Source organism: Notothenia coriiceps, unplaced genomic scaffold, assembly GCF_000735185.1.
Source record: "Notothenia coriiceps isolate Sejong01 unplaced genomic scaffold, NC01 NC01_scaffold00009695, whole genome shotgun sequence".
In the NCBI taxonomy this organism is placed as follows: domain Eukaryota; kingdom Metazoa; phylum Chordata; class Actinopteri; order Perciformes; family Nototheniidae; genus Notothenia; species Notothenia coriiceps.
Window position 1 is genome coordinate 866176 of NW_011342396.1, and position 18730 is coordinate 884905.

General features: G+C 40.1%; 2 protein-coding genes across 2 annotated transcripts; both read left to right on the top strand.

Annotated features, from left to right (window-relative positions):
• Positions 1–3909: 3909 nt before the first annotated feature.
• cga (glycoprotein hormones, alpha polypeptide) lies at positions 3910–5421 on the top strand. Its single transcript, XM_010771239.1, has 4 exons — positions 3910–3940; positions 4023–4134; positions 4254–4444; positions 5189–5421. The coding sequence occupies exons 1-4, from the start codon at positions 3914–3916 to the stop codon at positions 5261–5263; spliced, it is 405 nt and encodes a 134-aa protein (XP_010769541.1). The 5' UTR covers positions 3910–3913; the 3' UTR covers positions 5264–5421.
• A 1096-nt stretch (positions 5422–6517) lies between these two features.
• On the top strand, positions 6518–18426 carry znf292a (zinc finger protein 292a). Its single transcript, XM_010771241.1, has 8 exons — positions 6518–6741; positions 8748–8902; positions 9792–9870; positions 10170–10305; positions 10446–10648; positions 11020–11156; positions 11578–11719; positions 11867–18426. The coding sequence occupies exons 1-8, from the start codon at positions 6592–6594 to the stop codon at positions 17981–17983; spliced, it is 7119 nt and encodes a 2372-aa protein (XP_010769543.1). The 5' UTR covers positions 6518–6591; the 3' UTR covers positions 17984–18426.
• The last annotated feature ends 304 nt before the right edge of the window (positions 18427–18730 follow it).

The window sequence follows — 18730 nt, forward strand, 5'->3', positions numbered from 1 at the left end:
TAGTGTCGGCGCGGCACGGTTTCGGCCGCTGGCGAGGCTCCACTAGCACCCAACCCCTCCGTCGACGTCCCCGAAACAGAGGCATCAGCATCTTAAGCCTTGCGTGGGCCTCAAGTTGCCAGCGGATGGCCCTGGTAAAAGTAAACACCTAAAGTATTTTGTAACGTTTTCCTTCCAAAAGCCCTGAACGGTGTGCAGTGGATAGAACCTTGTGGTGGACGATCAGGGGGTCAAACCCCACTGCAGTCAGCATGTCGTTGTGTATGTAAGTCGCTTTGGATAAAAGTGCATGAAAAACCACGTTTTTGCCTGCCGTGTCTCGCCTTAATGAGTGAGACACACCGGAGATGAGGATCCACCGGAGTTGAGAATCCCACCCCCCCGTTGACAATTCCCGTGGCGGGGGTCGCCAGTCTCTGGCACAGTTATTTTGGGGGTCGCGGGCTGAAAAGTTTGGGAACCCCTGGTATAGCAGACATCTCTCAGTGGATGTCTGCTCACCACCTCAAGCTCAACCTTGACAGGACTGAACTGCTTTTTCTTCCGGGAAAAGATTGTCCCACTCTTGACCTAACAATCATTATCGGCCCCTCTGTTGTTTCCCCGACTCAGACTGCAAGGAATCTGGGTGTGACCCTAGATAACAAACTGTCCTTCACTGCAAACATCGCTGCAACAACCCGCTGCTGCAGATACACGCTTTACAACATCAGGAGGATACGTCCCCAGCTGACCCAGAAAACAGCGCTGGTTCTGGTCCAGGCTCTCGTCATCTCACGCCTAGACTACTGCAACTCCCTCCTGGCTGGTCTACCTGCATGTGCCATCCGACCTCTGCAGCTCATCCAGAATGCAGCGGCTCGTCTGGTCTTCAACCTTCCTACATTTTCCCACACCACACCGCTCCTCCGCTCCCTTCACTGGCTTCCAGTAACTGCTAGAATCCACTTCAAGACACTGGTACTTGCATACCATGCTGTGAATGGTTCTGGCCCTTCCTACATCCAGGACATGGTTAAACCCCCCAGCACGTGCAAACACGTTGGTTTGAAATCCTGGCTCCAAAATGGTGGAATGAGCTCCCCATTGACATCAGGACAGCAGAAAGCTTACACATCTTGCGGCACAGACTGAAAACTCATCTCTTTCGACTCCACTTCGAGCAATAAAATGAAAAGAAAAAAAAAAGCACTTAAATACTAACTAAGCACTCATATACTAACTAAGCACTCATATACTTATATACTAACAAAGCAATTATATACTAACAAAGGACTGGCTTATCTAAAGTCAATTGAGTAGCACTTAAAATGGTTTGGCTCTATGAAACCTGATGTACTTATATGATTCTGTTTTCTTCAAGTTTGTATCTTCTTGGTCGAATGCACTTATTGCAAGTCGCTTTGGATAAAAGCGTCAGCTAAATGCAATGTAATGTAATGTATTAATGTAATTTAACTGCAAGAACTCTACAATATTTGAAAGAAAAAAAGTCGACAGAAGATCCAGCTTCTGAATTAATATTAATTGATCATCAGAAAAGAAGGCTTCTTGGACTTAATTCAATTCGTTTTAGTTGCTCACTTTTGGCATTTGCAATTCAAATCTTCTGAGTTTAAGAAATTAAGAAATGTACCTTTTAACCCATACAGGAAAACATTATGGCTTTTTGTTTGTCTATCCCTGACAATGTCTTCTTTGTTAGTGATAAACAGTAAAAAAAAAAAGAGCCTCTGATGAACAGAATATCCACTATGTCATGGCTATTTAATGAGATAAAGGGTCATTAGTGTTCTTATATTACAGATCTCTCATGCCACCGTGTGGAGAGAGAGTTCCAAGCAAATATGATCTGACTCCTCTGTCTTTTGTATACCTCCTTTTATTGCACCTATGTTTACACAAAAGCAAAGGTGTGTTTACCTGTAATTCATTTAATTAATATTTTTAGGCCGCCTTAATTCTTGGGAATAAGCAAGGATTGTAACTACAGTATGCTCAAACTGAATGGGTTACAATCATCATTCTCTTTACTGCTACAATGCATTTTCTCATTAGCTTCATAACCAAGAAAACTACAGGTCTCAGCTAATTACCTAATTTGTTGTGTGGTGTCAGTAACACACTGATGCCATCCAGAAACCTTTGGCTTTGAACTGAGCCTGCTGAATACAGATATGACCAGCTAACCTCTCTGTTACCCGGGCTATCTCAACACAGCAACAGTGAGAGTGTAGACACTGGAGCCCTTGAGATTATCTCAAGCATATGGCTACACAATTTATATAACACAGTTCAACATCTCTGTGGTTCTCGTTCTCAGCCACCCAGATCATTAACTATACAAAGACTTTGCACCATTTCTTGTTTCATAAATCTGGAGGCCGTGAAGCCTGTCAATGTGATTATTCAAATATAGGGTGAGGAAAACTGCACATTTAACTAATCTTCTGTGCCTTCTTTCTCAGCTGGTTCTCTTTTTTTTTCTCAATATCTCCTAACATCTAATATCTTGTATCTCAAACACACTAACACAGCTCAACTCATTCCTCATGAGTCCAAGTTGTTTCAAGCAGTTATTTTATACAGTGCTGCAAAGAGCCAAGTATGATGTTACATAAGACTATATGGTATGATTAAAATGTTGTCAGCTCTTGATTGATGTGATATTACTCGTGCTTTTTATTCTTACACATGTGTTGTTCAATAGGCCATTGTACTAAAATAATGTGTTATGATGTCAGTCAAAATTGTCCCATATGACAAAGACAAGATCACACAATGTAACAGCCATTGCTATCAATCTTATCAACAGGAATGACATAAGTACCACATTTTATTGGGTGTACAAAACAAGGTTAAATTGTTGTGATTGAAGCAAACTAAACAGCCTTAAAACATCTCTATGATTTGAAACATCTCGTTTTCGACAATTATTTAATTACGAGTCGAGGCCGAGGATTTATCACCGGCACAACCAAGGACGCAGGACACGAGTGCTTAAGCTAACACACTGACGAAATACAAAGCCAATTCATATTCATCCTTGACATTTCAGATGCTGGGGGCGAACAGATGGATACTCCTTAGCAACTATTAGATACCTTTCCATTTGTTCATAACTTTTTCCATCCATCAATTCCTCCAATTTTGAAGAAGCAATGGCTCTAATAAATTATGCAAGTAAATGAACATAATGTAAAGGAAACAAAAATAATACATCCAAAATAAATGACTGCTGGAGTGTTTCAAAAGAGTTTAGTCATATTTATAAACTGATAAAAACTGAACTGACGAAAATATTTAGATGTCATATGTTTTTGTGCGAAATGAAGATCAAAGTGAACTCATAAATCGTTTATTTAATTTGTTTGGCTAGGATGCAGCAGTTCAATGAACGAAGCTTTAATTGAAGAAAAATATGGCATCACCTATTCAGTGACATTTTACAGAGTTTTTAGTCCTTTTTGGATGTACGAATGCCTACTTGAAAATGGAAGGTAGAATACAGATCTTGTCATTGTCAAGGGAAATATCAAAAGTCTACAGGTGCAACTGCTGAATAATATTATGAATAGAAAACTTGTGATTTAAAGCAGAAAAAAACATAAAACTATTGACCCTTCTATGACAAATAAAAACAATCAGCAGTTACCAAGTAACAAAACCCCATGGATTAAATGCAGCATCAATAGTCAGGATGGAACGATGATGGAAGTATGTTTTGACTTTCCACGATCATTTTGTCCTTTCAAGGGATTATGTGCAAGGTACCAAAGGTGGCCAGTGAGTCGGTGAGATCATTGATAAGGTTGGTAGGTTCCACCTAATCCAGGAAGGGGCCAGAGACACGGATATAAAACGAGAAAGAAGGAAAAGTCCTGAGTAAAAAGCCATCCTCTACAGAGACACAATGAAGAGGGAACTTTCTCACAACATGGTAATGCTCTATCTTTATGTCTGACTTGCTAATGCTTTGATCAATAGATTTTGGATTCACGATTTTATTTTGTCTCTCTTAGATGACTTGTGGCACCACGATGCAGTCAGTGAAATCAGCTGGATTGTCTCTGCTTCTGATGTCTTTTCTTCTTTACGTAGCTGATTCTTACCCCAGCATGGACTCACCAAACAGTAAGGTTTCTTTATAATTAAGTACAAATGCATTAGGTACCCTCCTCTCCAAAAGGCACAACTTGTCTCTGGCACTGTAGCACAAGCTGTCCATAATCAATAGTATTGTCTTTCTCCAGTGGGCTGTCCGGAGTGCGCACTGAGAAGGAACAACCATTTGCCTGGCGACCACCCAATCTACCAGTGCGTGGGCTGCTGCTTCTCCAGAGCTTACCCGACACCTCTCTGGTCCTTGAAGACCATGAGGATCCCAAAGAACATCACCTCAGAGTCAACATGCTGTGTTGCGAGTCGCAGCTACGAGGTAGAGGTAAAGGCACAGTAACAGACAAATCCTTTGTCAGGCAAAGTTTACTTTAAATATTCACTTTGCATAGAGGTTACAGTGAGATTGACATGAGTGATATCAAATAACAGACTTACACTGACTAACTGTTAAAGAAGTGGCAGATAAAACAAAATCCCCACTTTAAATATTTGTGTTATAGTTCAAGTTTAATCTCTTTTGGTTGATCTTTTTTCTTATTTTATGTTCAGATTGATTTAAGGATATTTCTTAGGATTTGGTGATGTTAGGTAATCAGTAATGGAAATAAACTACTTTAAATATAGGCTTACCTAAAGGTTTAGGTACGTGTTATCGTAAATAATTACAAATGAAATTATGTACTTTATACTTCTACCCAATTGCAATTCTGAGGAGAATATTGTTGGCTATAATATAACAGACAAACTTACAGTGCATTGTTAAATTGTTAAATTAAAGAGTGGTTACACATCGTTTTTGGAAAGCTGTTATTTCAGTTGTAATAAAGTCATTTTTAAACTGTGCTTGTTATCTTACTTAAATTATATGAGTGTATATTTTGATTTTACTAATGTTTGGTTTGTATTAGGTTGCAGTTTATTTTAACTTTCTGTTGTAAAGATTTCAAAACATTTAAACTGCTCACACTGGTAATAGAGCATTTGATCTACACAGTTACTGCTGTAGACAAATAGGAATTGGTTAAGAATAACATATGTGTCTTTTCTTCATCTTTGCCTCTTTCAGTCAGACATGGTTAATATAAAAGTATTAAACCATACAGAGTGTCACTGCAGCACCTGCCACCATAACAAGATATGAAGACGGACCTGGAGACCTTTCTGCAGCGCTTAACTTGGCAACAAATTCTATCACTTTTACAATGTATGTTGATATGTTGCCAGATAATGTTTTTGTAGCAATACTGTCTGTATAATAAGCCTGTGTTTTAGTTGGTAGATGTATATGATTCATTGTAAGTTGAAAAGCAATTAAAATTATGCATTATAATGAATGCGTCTTACTCTAAATGCATGGTATTGCGTTGTGTGTTTTGAGGGCTATTTAGTACTTTACGAAATACTGAGTTGTTTCGGTCCAATACACTGCAAAATAAATATAATGGAATAGTAACACAAGTAGCAGTCTTAAAGTACGAAAATGACTTTGAGGTTGGTAACAGGTTTGTGACATGAGAAATCTGAAAAATTGGTCAAGAAGCCAATAAATAGAAAATGAAAGCTGTGAAAATGTGCTGGAAAAAAGTGGTACATTAATGGTAATTTGAAACTTAAAAATGTCACCACACCTGCGCAAACTTAATCTGCTGTTGAAGAGTGGGTAATATGATCAAAACTTCCCTAGACCTTCAGATTATAAATGGTTGAGAAATCAAATGTAGCAATTTTTAGTGTGTAGATGGAGGTTGGGAAATGGGTAAAACCAGCCATGAATTTGAAGATTGTATTTAGCTACATTTTGAGGATAATATTCAACTTAAAGATATCATAGTAAGTAGGCTACTATACAATAATCAGAGCTTTGGTGGCATTACTCCTTTTAACATTGTATGCCCCTTATAATATAAAAACATAATCATAATGCTTTTACGTCACTTATAACATGCTAAGTAACATGTTGCCTTTGAGGCCATATGTTCAACTGGGAGTCTTTCAGTTGACTGACCCCTGTAAGTGAACTGCTGCAGTCACACTGAAGCATCGAGCTGACCCTGCAATCTGAATGATCAGGAGGGACAAGAAACACGAGAATACCGTGCCCCTGGGGTATTGGAGCTGGTTTAAAATGTTCATGAAAATATAAAAGGTTATGTTTGTCTTATGCTGCTCAGTGCTTGGAGGTCATGGCCGAGTACCCTGTCTTTGCACGGATGGTAACAGCATCAGGGTAATCCAGGAGTCCAATCATACTGATTAGGTGATGAGCAAACACTTCACGTTCACTCTGTTTGCAGAGTGTGATTTTGTGCCACAGTAAGGCCATGGATGCTTTGTTGACATCAGGGGTGTGTGTGTGTGTGTGTGTGTGTGGAGCACACTCTGTACTCACCCTTCCCCCTCTGCGTGCGCGTGCGTGTGCGAGTCTGGCAGCGTAACATCTGTGCGTACGCGGTCGTGATTGTTGTGAAGATGGCGGAGGGGGAGACAGAGAAGGAATATGACACACGGAAAGCTATCGAGGAGCTCCGAGAGCGGTTCCAGGGTTTGACCACAGCTTTGAAAGAGAGTTTGCAGTCCCCGCTGGAAGCCTCCCTGCATTTCTGCCAGGAGTTTTGCCAGGTTAGCCCGTCCTCCTACTGCTCATCCCGGGCAGCCTGCAGCCCCTCTGGCTTCCTGGCCGAGGATGCGCGTCTACGTTTGCTACAACAATGTAGCTAAGGAGCTAGCTGCCTATGCCTGGCATTTCAAGATGGGGAAAAAAACTCCTCCATGGTTTTCAGCCATTCTCTCAATGATGATCGTTTATGGCATGAACCTTTTTGCAAAGTCTGACTATCCATGCGACGATAAGTCACTCCAATGTGTGCGCGCCGTGCATCTATTACTGGTATTTTCCAGGCCAGATAGCTAATAGCAGATGAATGTTGCTAGCTGGTATGCAGGGTCCCCCTGTCCTGTGCAGTGGTCATGCTGTGCAAAAAACGGGTAGCTACGTTAGCGAAATTTTACAGGGCCATTGCATTGAAATGCACTGAATTAAACGGTTGTGTCCCCCTTTGAAAAGACAATAAAAACGTTATAACGCTGCATGATGTCTTAAGTTTGAGCATGGTGTGAAAATTGGTTACTTTTTTGAAGCTGTTTGATTGTACGGAAAGATCAATGATTTTTTTTCAAGGTGCTAGCCCAGGCCTTTTGCCCTAATTAATCCAGCTAACCACATCAGCGGAGATGTTTATTACAGTCGTATAGCCAGCACCAGTGAAAAATGTTAGATGGATGTCAATGTTACAGCAACCGATCTGCCTGCAGCTGGCTTAGACAGTGATTAAAAAGGGAAAGTGTGGCAGTGGTCACTGACTCCATTACACATCCTTCTCATTAATTTGCCCTGACCACGAACATATGATGCGATGTCTCCATTTAATTTATATAACCTTGTGAATTACTGCCATCGCACAAAAAGAGTTTGGATTATTAGTGTGTTTCTATCCAACATTCAACGCCGGTAAAGAATGCAACTTTAAAGTTATTTGAGTAAAAGGGGACGAGCCTCGAGCTGCATGCTGTAGTTTTGTGCCATGATGGAGATTTATCTCGTAAGAGTAAAACTGCATGAATAATGGAGTCATTCAGGATGAAATGGATCTGTAGAGTTTTTCTGTGTGGAAGAAATGGAGGGAGTTTTCATTGATGAAGGTTAGGCGTTATTTGAGCTGGGGTTTGGAGAAAAAAAGAGGGAGGATAAAGAAGTTGTTTTTTGCTGAGCCACACATAACTGGTGCTTTGTTATTTTAGGTGTCTACATCTCTGCTGGATTATGTAATCAGTAGATAATAAGAGTATACAAATGCATGTTTTGCTTCCTTAAAGTTAATAGTTTGGAATTACTTTTTTATTTTTTTCGAAAGTTAGGTGATGTTTTTTTATTTTTTTAAATCAAAGCAAAGTTTAAAGTTTATAGTGACTTTCAATGTTTACATTAAATATAAAATTGCTACCTTCTTTGAGGAATGGGGTCTTTTTTCCTCACTAAACATATTTTATTTTGATGCTGTCATGATTATCAAGCCTTTAATCTGTCTTTTACTACAATGGTTTCCTTAATTTATATTGTTGTCCAACTGGACTCACTACTTTATATGTTATTACACTTATACAACTGCTGAACTATAGAAAGTATACAAAGGGACACAAATAGTTGGGCTAACAAGTAAGCTTATAGAGCTACAACCCTAACTATGGATTTCATTATTGATGTATATGCCGTTGTAAGATATATTGGTATTAGTTAATGAGTTTGGAAAATGCAGAACATTTTGAAAATGTATGTCATAATGTCCCAGTATGAAAGGTGATATCTCCAAATGTTTTTCTTTGCTAGCTAGTTTCAAAAACCCTAAGAATAACCATGAACAAATAATGATGAAAAATTATTAAATTACTAATTAGATGTACTTTTTTATTGGTCCCATTTTTATTGGGTTTTGGGATTTTATGATTTATACACATTGTGTTCGTCTTTACATTTCTTAACCCGTATTGCTATACACAGGTGTGGCAAAAACAAAAAATCAATTAATCAATAGTTTGGATCTAATTGTAAGTATTCCTATGTTTGGCAGGTCCTTGTGGAACATGTCGGCCGTTGGAAAACTGATGAAGATCCTCTGCCTTTGCTGGAGGTCTACACTGTGGCCATCCTCAGCTTTGCTCAGGCATCCTCCTGTCTCTCCTCCGAATGTGAAAACGTGCCACTCCTACTTGAAAAATTGGCACTGTGAGTAGAAACTCTTTCTGGAAATTAGAGTTTTCAATATTCTGTATTTTGTTTTATTATACCTTTCAGCATGTCATTGACCTGTAATATGTGTTAAATATTGATGAAACATAATGCTCAAATTGCATGTTGGAGAAAGCATCCTCCTTAAGTATTTCCTGTGGTATTCTAAAGTTCATGTTGCAATGTATGGGTTACAGGTTTTGGATGTGCAAATGATATCATACCTAATATTAGTTTGCTTTGCAGTTCCAATTATATAGTTTACTCTTTGTCCGGCTTCATAATTTTGAAGATAGCAATCCTGCACAGAAGTTGCACAATATTTGACAATAACCATGAAAGAAAACGCATCCAAATCCATATTTTAAAAGATCAGAAATGTGGATATAAAAAGATAAAAACACTCTGCATCAACATCCAGGGAGAAACTACTCCTCTGTTCACAAAGAGTGCTCTCATGATAAAGGCAAAGTCCTTGAGGCGGTAATCGGAATAGAAATGTAGGCTACTTCTTGGGGAGCTTCGACATATTTGGGATGGGCAACAGAATATATTTTGCACAAGGTGGTTAGGTGAACACTAAAAAATGAAAAGAAACCAATGCAACAATTATAAAATGCAATGATGTAACCTTTTTGGTTATTGATTATTAAGTACTGATCTTTATTTAATAACACATACACGTACACCAATATTGATCCATGTAATTAAAGTGTCTCGATGCTGTTGATTTACACCCCTCTTTGTCCATCTTTATTTTACACTGACTTTAATGCTTCACACTTGGTGCATAGTTATTCTTGTATGGCCACCCTTAATTTTTGTAAATGTGTTCACAGCCTTGACCTAAATGTGCCTTTAACAAATAACTGTGTTGGGTTTACAGGAGCTGTGCGGAGCTGCTGCTCTTACTGCCCCAGCATGTCCCTGGTGCCTTATGGGAGGAGTTTCAGTCCTCCATGAAGGTCAGCTTTCCCAGGCATTTATCTTTGCAGTGATAAGCAATGAAAAGTTGTTTAGTAATTTGAATGCATTAGGTTGAGCCAATCATTGAAAGCAATCAAAAAACACATTCCCTGAATGTTTCAATCTGTTGGTTCTCTTTATAAAAACAACATCAAATGTTTAAAAGAGTTGTACAATGTTTAATAGTAATAGTAATACGGTAACCTTGTCCAAACAATTATGTTAGACTCTTTTCTGTCTATCATTACATATGACTCACTCACTGAAATGTTGGTAATTATGTCTTAATATGTTGCAGTTGGCACACAGCCTTTTGTTAGAAACTGGGAGCACACAGCTTTGCCTGCTCTCAGTTCTGGCACAACAGGATGGCGTCTGGTCCAATAACACGCTAAGCAGCATCATGTCCAATAAAATCCCTCAAACTGAGCAAGGTTAGATCTTACTTAGTTTAAAAATGCACCTTTCTAACTTGTGCAGCTTTAATTACATATATTTATAATTGTATTGTAATATTCTGCATCTCATCTGAACTTTCTTGACTTTTGTCTTTTTTTAAACTTTTCTTTCTTAGTACATGAATATCTTGAGTTTGAAGGTGCCACACTTCTGAACATGAGAATAAAGCACCTAATTAAAGTGGAGAGTGTTGATAAAGCTGCTGTACTGGCTAAGATGTGCTCAGAGTATCCGGGATATGAAGGAAAAGGAAACTTCAAGCAAACCTACTTGCTTTGCATCTGCATGAAAAAAAGTCAGGAGCAGCTAATGGAGGAGGTAAAGAATTACACACATTACACTCACTACATTTAAACACATTGTAGCAAATGGACAATTGGACTGAAGATGGACTTTTATCAAAACTGAACTGAAATGTAGTCTAATGACCAAAACCCAGTAATCACTTAGAATAATAACAACATTTCCCAGCAGTTATTACATTACATTGCATTTAGCTGACGCTTTTATCCAAAGCGACATACAATAAGTGCATTCGACCAGGAAGATACAAACTTGAAGAAAACAGAATCATATAAGTACATCAGGAGCCAAAACAGTGTTATCAAATATGAAAGCTGATTTAGTTAATATAAATTGACTATTTTCCTGTGATCCACTATCTTATCTCTCTTTTTACTTTAATATAGATTGCGTCAATAGACTGTAAAGATGCTCTTGAAATGATCTGCAACTTGGAGTCAGAAGGAGATGAGAAAGGAGCTCTCTGCTTATGTTCGGCCTTTCTCAAACGACAGCTACTTCAAGGAGATGTTTATTGTGCCTGGTGAGTGTGGCTGTTTATTCCAGATAAATACCCTTACAAAATACAGTGGTCATTGAACCAATGCATTACGTAATTGGTTCATCCAAACTGAAGCACTCTCTGTACATATCATGTGCACAAAGATACTCACTGACCTTTTTGGAGCATATTTCAGAGGCTGATTGTGTGTGTTTGTAGGTCCCTCTATCTTAATACATGTTGTACTTGAGGGAAGAGAGGCATGCTGTTAATAAAGGACTTATGCTCAGCTAATTTTAAAGTAAAAACTATGCAGTAGACTTAGATTTATTGTCATCCAAATACTCAATATATCTACTTATTATTTTTAAATAGAATAATCATAATACAGAATGAAAAGATGATTCAGCAATCCAAATAGTAAGTATCTGTTTGTAACAGTTGTGTTTCTGATGTTTTGCAGGGAACTCACACTGTTCTGGAGTAAGCTACTCATGCGTTTAGAGTCGTCAGCTGATGCATTTCTTGGTCACAGCAAAGAAATGGCTCTCCTCTGCAGAAGTGTCTGTCATATTCTGTTTCTAATCAAAGTAATTCAAAACGAGGTAAGATAAATGGTTTACGCATTTGTAGATTATAGCAGAACCATAACACATGACTATTCACAGCAAAAACTACTCATATGACACTGCACCTCAAAGAGGACTTAAAATGATAATCTTTGCATTTTTGTTGCTTTATTATTTCCATAGGTTGGTGAGGTGGGGCTTCCAGTGTGTGTGGAAATGTGCATTCAAGCTCTCAAAATGACATCCAGTGACCATAAAGATAGCAAGTCCACCATCTGCAAAACGATATCCTGCCTCTTGCCAACTGATTTGGAGGTTAAGCGTGCATGTCAGCTGACCGAGTTCCTCCTCCAGCCTACTGTTGACTCGTATTATGCTGTGGAGTCACTGTACAACGAACCTGACCAAAAGCCTGAGGAGGATGGGAGTCTGCCAGTGCCCAATTCTTTACGCTGCGAGTTACTGCTGGCCTTCAAGACGCAGTGGCCTTTTGATCCAGAGTTCTGGGACTGGAAAACGCTAAAACGCAACTGCTTGGCATTAATGGGAGATGAGGCAGCTATTGTGTCATCTATAGACACACTCAATGACACAGACGAACAGGAGGTGGACAATGCACTTGGTAAACTCCCTGAATACAGAGATCTGGAGGATTTTCTGCTTACCACTACAAATGAACTTAACGAGATCACGGATGAAAGAGAAAAAAACCGAGAGGCTAAAAAGCTTCGGGAGCAGGGTTTTGTGTCAGCCCGGTTCAGAAATTGGCGAGCCTACATGCAGTATTGTGTTTTATGTGATAAGGAGTTCTTGGGTCACAGAATTGTTCGCCATGCACAGAAGCACTTCAAAGATGGAGTTTATCTTTGTCCAATTTGTGCCGACAGTTTTGAAACAAGGGAGATTCTGGAGCCACATGTAGCATCACATGTAAAGCAATCTTGCAAAGAGAGACTAGCTGCAATGAAAGCTGCTAGGAAGGTACCTCAGTCCCCTAAAAGTCCATCAAAACATTCAAAAGTAGCCAACAAGGTGAGCATGAGTCCTGTTAAAGTTGAATCTCAAATCGGCGACCAATTAGCATCTCCTGTTAAGATAGAACAAACTACATCTGACACAAACATAAGTCAAGACTGTTTCTGTCCTGTCAAAAATTGTTCCAAGGCTTTCAAGTTTTTCCGCAACCTCATGGCTCATGTCAGATCTCACAAGGACGACGACGAGGCCATGAGATTTTTAGAGATACAAAAACAGAAAGTGGTATGCCAGTACTGCAGACGGCAGTTTGTCAATGTCAAACATCTAAATGATCATTTGCAGATGCATTGTGGCAGCAAACCATACATATGCATACAGTTGGATTGCAAGGCCAACTTTAACTCAAATTCTGAGCTTCTCATGCATAGAAAAACACATCCAGAGTTTAAGGCCCAGTGCATGTTTCCTAACTGTGGCGAAGTTTTCAGCGAGGCCTACCTGTTGTACGATCACGAGGCTCAGCATTACCTTACCTACACCTGCCAAACAGACAACTGTGGCAAAATATTTTACTCCCAGTCTCAATTCTTGTCACACCAACAGTGTCATTGTACAAATGATGCAGTAAACACTCCACATGTCACACATGAAAACCCTCCTGACACTCCAAAAGTAGAACCAACACCAGAGAGCACCCTGAGCAAAGAAGATACCGGTTCTGCAGTTGTCAATATTGAAAGGGTTAATACAGACATATATATGAAGGAGGACTCAAATGCAAATGCGTCTCCTTGCAGCTCACCAGACCTCGGTAAAGAACCTGTTCCTGTGAGAGTTAAACACTCCATTGAAAGCATGCTGAATTCTGCAGGATATCCTGAAATGCAAGAAGCAGATACATGCTACACTCCTCTAACAAACCCCACTCCAGCAACAGTTGATGTTGAACCAGCCCCAGAGCTTCCTCATGTGCACCGTGATATGGGAGCTGGAAGAAGTGAGATCCCACTAGGAAATCATGAACCAAGTGCAAAAAACCCTTTGGCAAGTCAACAAGGAGAGGATAATATACAAAGCAATGAACTTCCAAAAGTGATTCCACAAATAATTTCTCCCGGTCAAATCAAGACAGAAATTCCATGTTCACTGCAAGGATATCCTTCCAATACGCCTTCTGTATCTGCTGGCAATGAGGAGAACCTGCATAGCTGCCCACATAGTGAGTGCACAAGGGCCTACAGCACCAACAAAAGTCTGTCTAGGCATGTGAAGAAGCAACACCCTGACATATTTGAAGATTGGAAATTGGCAAAGAAATATAACAAAGTGGCCAAAATCACATCAAAAAAGGTGTCAAATGGGCCAGCTTCACCTAATCCCTTTCAGAACCAAGGAAACAGGCCGTCAAGTCAGCCAGGAAAACTATGCAACAAACCTGGGATGCAGCAAATGGATTACCCAATGGGATCTTCAACCTCACCTGCCCAATGCTATTCTGGATCAATGGAGCCCGTGCCTATCACTCCAATGGTAAACCCCACAGTTTATCCGTCATGGGGAAGCCCAAATAATCCCAGCGGAATGATGCAGTCAGACATGCCCGAGACATGGTCTTCACCCCCAGCGAATAATTGCTATCCAGAACCCTTCAACATGAATGAATACCCCCCTCGTAGCTATCATCAATGGCAGCCTGACCCTTATCAAGCAACAGCGCCTCTCCCCTCGGACAGAGATCCTCCTAGGGTAGTTATACATGGTCCCTCTATGTCACATGCTCCTTCAGTTTCAAGTTTGATGTCTCAGTATGTGTCCAGTTCTCTGATGCTTGACAATGGAGGGCAAATTCATAACAGTGGGCATCAGTATGGACTTATGCATCCAGAGGGCCGTGGAGACAGTGTAAATGGGGGAAAAAGCAATGCAAGTATGACAAGCCAGTTGGATATCGGAAACAGTATCTCAACAATTGATAGCCTAGCTGAAGGAACTTACCACACTCCATATGCTCAGAGTGAAAACTCCTGTCCTACTCAAGGCTCCTCAGTTGATATTCCTGTGAAATGTGTAACCCCAGAGGCCCCGCTTGCATCAAAAGCAACACATGAAATAATTAAAACAGAGAATGTCTCCACTCCTTGTCATGAACACATGGAAGACTCTGTGGATGGCATGCTCAGTTCAAACAATGTCATTCATACAGATTTCACCTATGAAGCAGACTCGCCTGGTGCTGACTGTGAGGCTCTTCTCTCAGATGAAAAGGCAGGTGACCCTGACGTGCAGAAAGGAAAACGAGGCAGGTTGAGCAAGCGAACGAAATGGCCAGCCATCATTAAGGATGGCAAAGTAATCTGCAGGAGATGCTTCAGAGAGTTCACAAGCACCAAGTCTCTAGGAGGTCACTTATCTAAACGCTCCCAGTGCAGGCCTGTAGATGAAATTGACCTTACAGCTGATCTGCCAACATCTTTTCTTGATTTTCTCAATGACCCCAGTGTCCTTGATACAAATGGAGCAGCATTCAACGTGTCAAATGGTGATTTCTCACAAGAATCTTCTAGCTTGACTTCTTTGACTTCACCCTTGCTGATGAAACAGGAGCCCCAACATACAAATATAATGGACTATTCAGACTCCTCCGAAAACCAGCAACAGAATGCCGGAGAGTTGGCAAATCCACTTCGTCAAGAGGATCACTTGATGGAAATTTCCCATGCCTTTCAAAGGTTAGATTTGATTGAGGCTGCACAGGAAAGGAGGCGGAATGCTTTGTCATTAGAGCAAAATGTCAGTCATCGTGTTAAACCCCGTGATGTTGAAAAAAGTAAAATATCAACTAAAAGTGATGACAAGCCCACTGAAAAGATCCCCAAGCCTTTTAAATGTGACCAGGATGAGTGTGACTACTCATTTATGACCAAGGAGGCATTATTCAAACACTTAAGTAAAATGCATGATTACTCTAATGAGATGATAGAAGAACTTAAAAAGACCCCATCCAAACTGTCTCCATATCCTTGTCAGATATGCCCCAAAACATTCACGAGAACGACAGGTTTGAGAATTCACTACGAAAAAGTTCATCGATTGTCAAAGGCAGAAATGCAGAAGCTAAGGATCAGTGCTCGAAACAGGCGTGCATTCAGACTAAACAAAGATGATGTGTTAATTGGCTGTGCGACTACTGATGCCAATTCCAGTGGTTCGGGACCATCTGCAGATGTGTTACCTAATATAAAACAGGAACCACATGACATTGCAATTGCACCTCAAATGGACAATGAGAACAATCCACAAGCTCCTCAGAACACTTTACCAGGAGATGCCGGTGAACAGGGCTTCATTCCCGATGTATCTATTGTTGCACAACTTCCCCCACCTCAAAACTACATGACTGATATGTCGCCCTGTCAGGTGGCACCATCAGTTCATGAAAAAGCTCCAGAGCAACCTGAAGTGGCTGTTTTAAACAAGAGTCCAGATGTGAAACAGAAATGCCATTTACAGGAGAAACTCAGTCCTGTTGGCAAAGGAAAAAAGCAGCACGGACGATCAGATGCATCATCGAGCAAACTAAAAGAGCCACTGTCTAGCCCTTCTATTGCGTCTGCTTCATCCTCCCCAGAGAAACCAGGAAGCTCTAAAAGCACACCAACAAAGGATGAACACCAGAGGAAAGAGAAACATCAGAAAAGGTTGAGCCTCAAAATGTGTGATGCAGACAACCCCTTTAGTCCATATAGACCATATCGCTGTGTTCATGAAGGATGCACTGCGGCATTTACCATCCAGCAGAATTTGATTCTCCATTACAGGGCAATGCATCAGGCATCCCTACCCCCGAGTAAACCTGAACCTGACATAGAGATGGAGACTGTCGAAAATGGCCAAGAGAGCCATCATAGCATAGACAAAGACGACGAAGTTAGGTGTCAGGTGAAAAACTGTTCAAGGGTGTTCTTAGGAATCACAGGGTTAGTGCAGCATTACCTGTTACTTCACAAGTTTAATCGTGACAAAGCCACAACAATGATGGCCAGCATGAACATAGGGACTTTCAACTGTGACCGGTCTGATTGTGCTCTCCCGTTCAACTCTGTGGAAAAGTACATAGAGCACATTAAGAATTACCACAAGGAAATCGCCATCTCCGAAAGCGGCTCAGTTGATCAAACTTTCAAGTGTGAGTTTGTGGAGTGCGACCGCGTTTACAGTACAAAATCAAATCTCCTCCGTCACCTGATAAAAAAGCATGCTTATGTTTATGATCCTAAAACAAGTGACGGACGACGTACTAAAGCAATGGGGCTCTTCCCGGGGCTCAACGGGAAAGAAAATGTTGAAAACAAATTCAAAGTGAAGAAGAAAAACACAAAAAAGAAAGATGGAAAGTCCATTGAACACTGGACTAGTTTTGGAAAGCCAACACTAAAATCACACGATGAGGCATCAGCCATGTGCACCAAGAAGTCTGCTCTGCAGTACCCATGCATGATAATAGGCTGCGATGCAGTGGAGCGGGCTGAAAGAAGTATATTTAAGCATTACACCACTCATGGCCTCACAGAAAGATATATTGAAGACCACAGGAGCCAGTTCATTTTCTGCAAAAAATACTCACGCTCCAGATTCAAAGATTCAAGCAAATCAGAGGGCGCGTCAACCTCATCTTCTGAGGAGACGGAGCCAGATGATGGCGAAAAGCCCAGTGACCAGAAAACAGAGGAGCTTGTGGATCGGTTAGCCCAAGAAGACAGCAAGCTGTCCAATGATGATAGTGCAGAATCTCAAGCTTCCACTGGGACAGATGGAGGAATGAAAAGAGGTCGTCCCAAAAAGCCTGCACATCCAACACCAGCTTGTCCGGAGAGGATGCAGACCCTTAGGAATCGTTTGACTGTTAACAGTTCAAGAGAGAACTCAAATCCTGGTACCCCTACAGCCCAAGAACAACGTGACGATGGGGTTATGCCTGGGTCTTTCAAGCCTTTAGGACTTGAAGACTCTTTCCTAAAGTTTTTGGAAACCTCAGAGTCAACCCACTCTTCCAAACGCAAATTAAATGACAAATCTAATGCTGAACTGCCGTCCAAAAGACAACTAACTCACAGACAGAAATCTGCAATGAAAGGTAAAATTGAGTTCAGAGGCTGTGAAAAGTTAGTAGACTTCAGAAATCCTCTTAATCTCAAAGCAGTGAGCAATGTCAAGATTGTCATGGATACAACTTTTTCAGATGGTGCTGATCTGTTGCTAAAGCAACTACAAGACATGAGGCCGATAGTCAAAATAAAAAAATGGCTTTATAGCGGATCATAGACCCAAACGTTGTTTTCAACCCAATCTCACTCAGGATTTGAGAAGTTATGCTGCAGAATGGTTTGTTTAGGCATCTGATTTCCAACTGTTAACACTAATGGTCACAGCTATCAATTATATGGCCTATTTTGTACTTAATGAAAAAATGTCTTGGATGATTTTAAGTATGTATGTTAGTCATAATAACCAGGTAATCTTTTAGGGAATAGATTTTAGAAACATGTTTGTATTTATGCTTAGTACTGAAGAAGTTTTTTTTTCTTTTGCTAAATGGAGACTTTTAAAGAAAAACCATGTTTTTATATATCCCTATGGGATTTTAAATTCCGTTTGTATTTATTTCATCCTTTTTCAACACTAGTAGACCTATCTGTAATATTTACATGTCTTCCACAAAGTGTTCAATGAAATGTAACTGTTACTTTTTATAAATATTGACTCCATATCTTGTTTTGAGTTTTTTTTGTCTTCTAAGTTGTTTACACAGTCGAGTATGTGTGTTCATTAGTCTTCCTAGATTTATACCGTTTTCTGTATGGAAAACATAAAACATGGCCAGAATGTCATATCTCTAATAAAAAATTGTTTAGTCTTGGAAAAACGTTTAAACAATTGCGCTAAAAATTATATTTTACTAAGATATAAGTTACATATTAACTGAACTTAACTTGCGTGAAAACCTGACATTCTTTGTGTAAGTTTATTTTATTGGGAACGAACAGAAATCTATACAATGCAATAGTTATA

What these genes read in the sequence shown, in the direction of transcription:
- cga (XM_010771239.1), top strand. Translation starts at nt 3,914, where the DNA reads ATGAAGAGGGAACTTTCTCACAACATG. An exon ending in GGGAACTTTCTCACAACATG is followed by an intron (nt 3,941 to 4,022) that starts GTAATGCTCTAT and finishes TGTCTCTCTTAG; the next exon opens with ATGACTTGTGGCACCACGAT. An exon ending in GTCGCAGCTACGAGGTAGAG is followed by an intron (nt 4,445 to 5,188) that starts GTAAAGGCACAG and finishes TGCCTCTTTCAG; the next exon opens with TCAGACATGGTTAATATAAA.
- znf292a (XM_010771241.1), top strand. Translation starts at nt 6,592, where the DNA reads ATGGCGGAGGGGGAGACAGAGAAGGAATATGACACACGGAAAGCTATC. An exon ending in CTACTTGAAAAATTGGCACT is followed by an intron (nt 8,903 to 9,791) that starts GTGAGTAGAAAC and finishes TTGGGTTTACAG; the next exon opens with GAGCTGTGCGGAGCTGCTGC. An exon ending in AATCCCTCAAACTGAGCAAG is followed by an intron (nt 10,306 to 10,445) that starts GTTAGATCTTAC and finishes TTTCTTTCTTAG; the next exon opens with TACATGAATATCTTGAGTTT.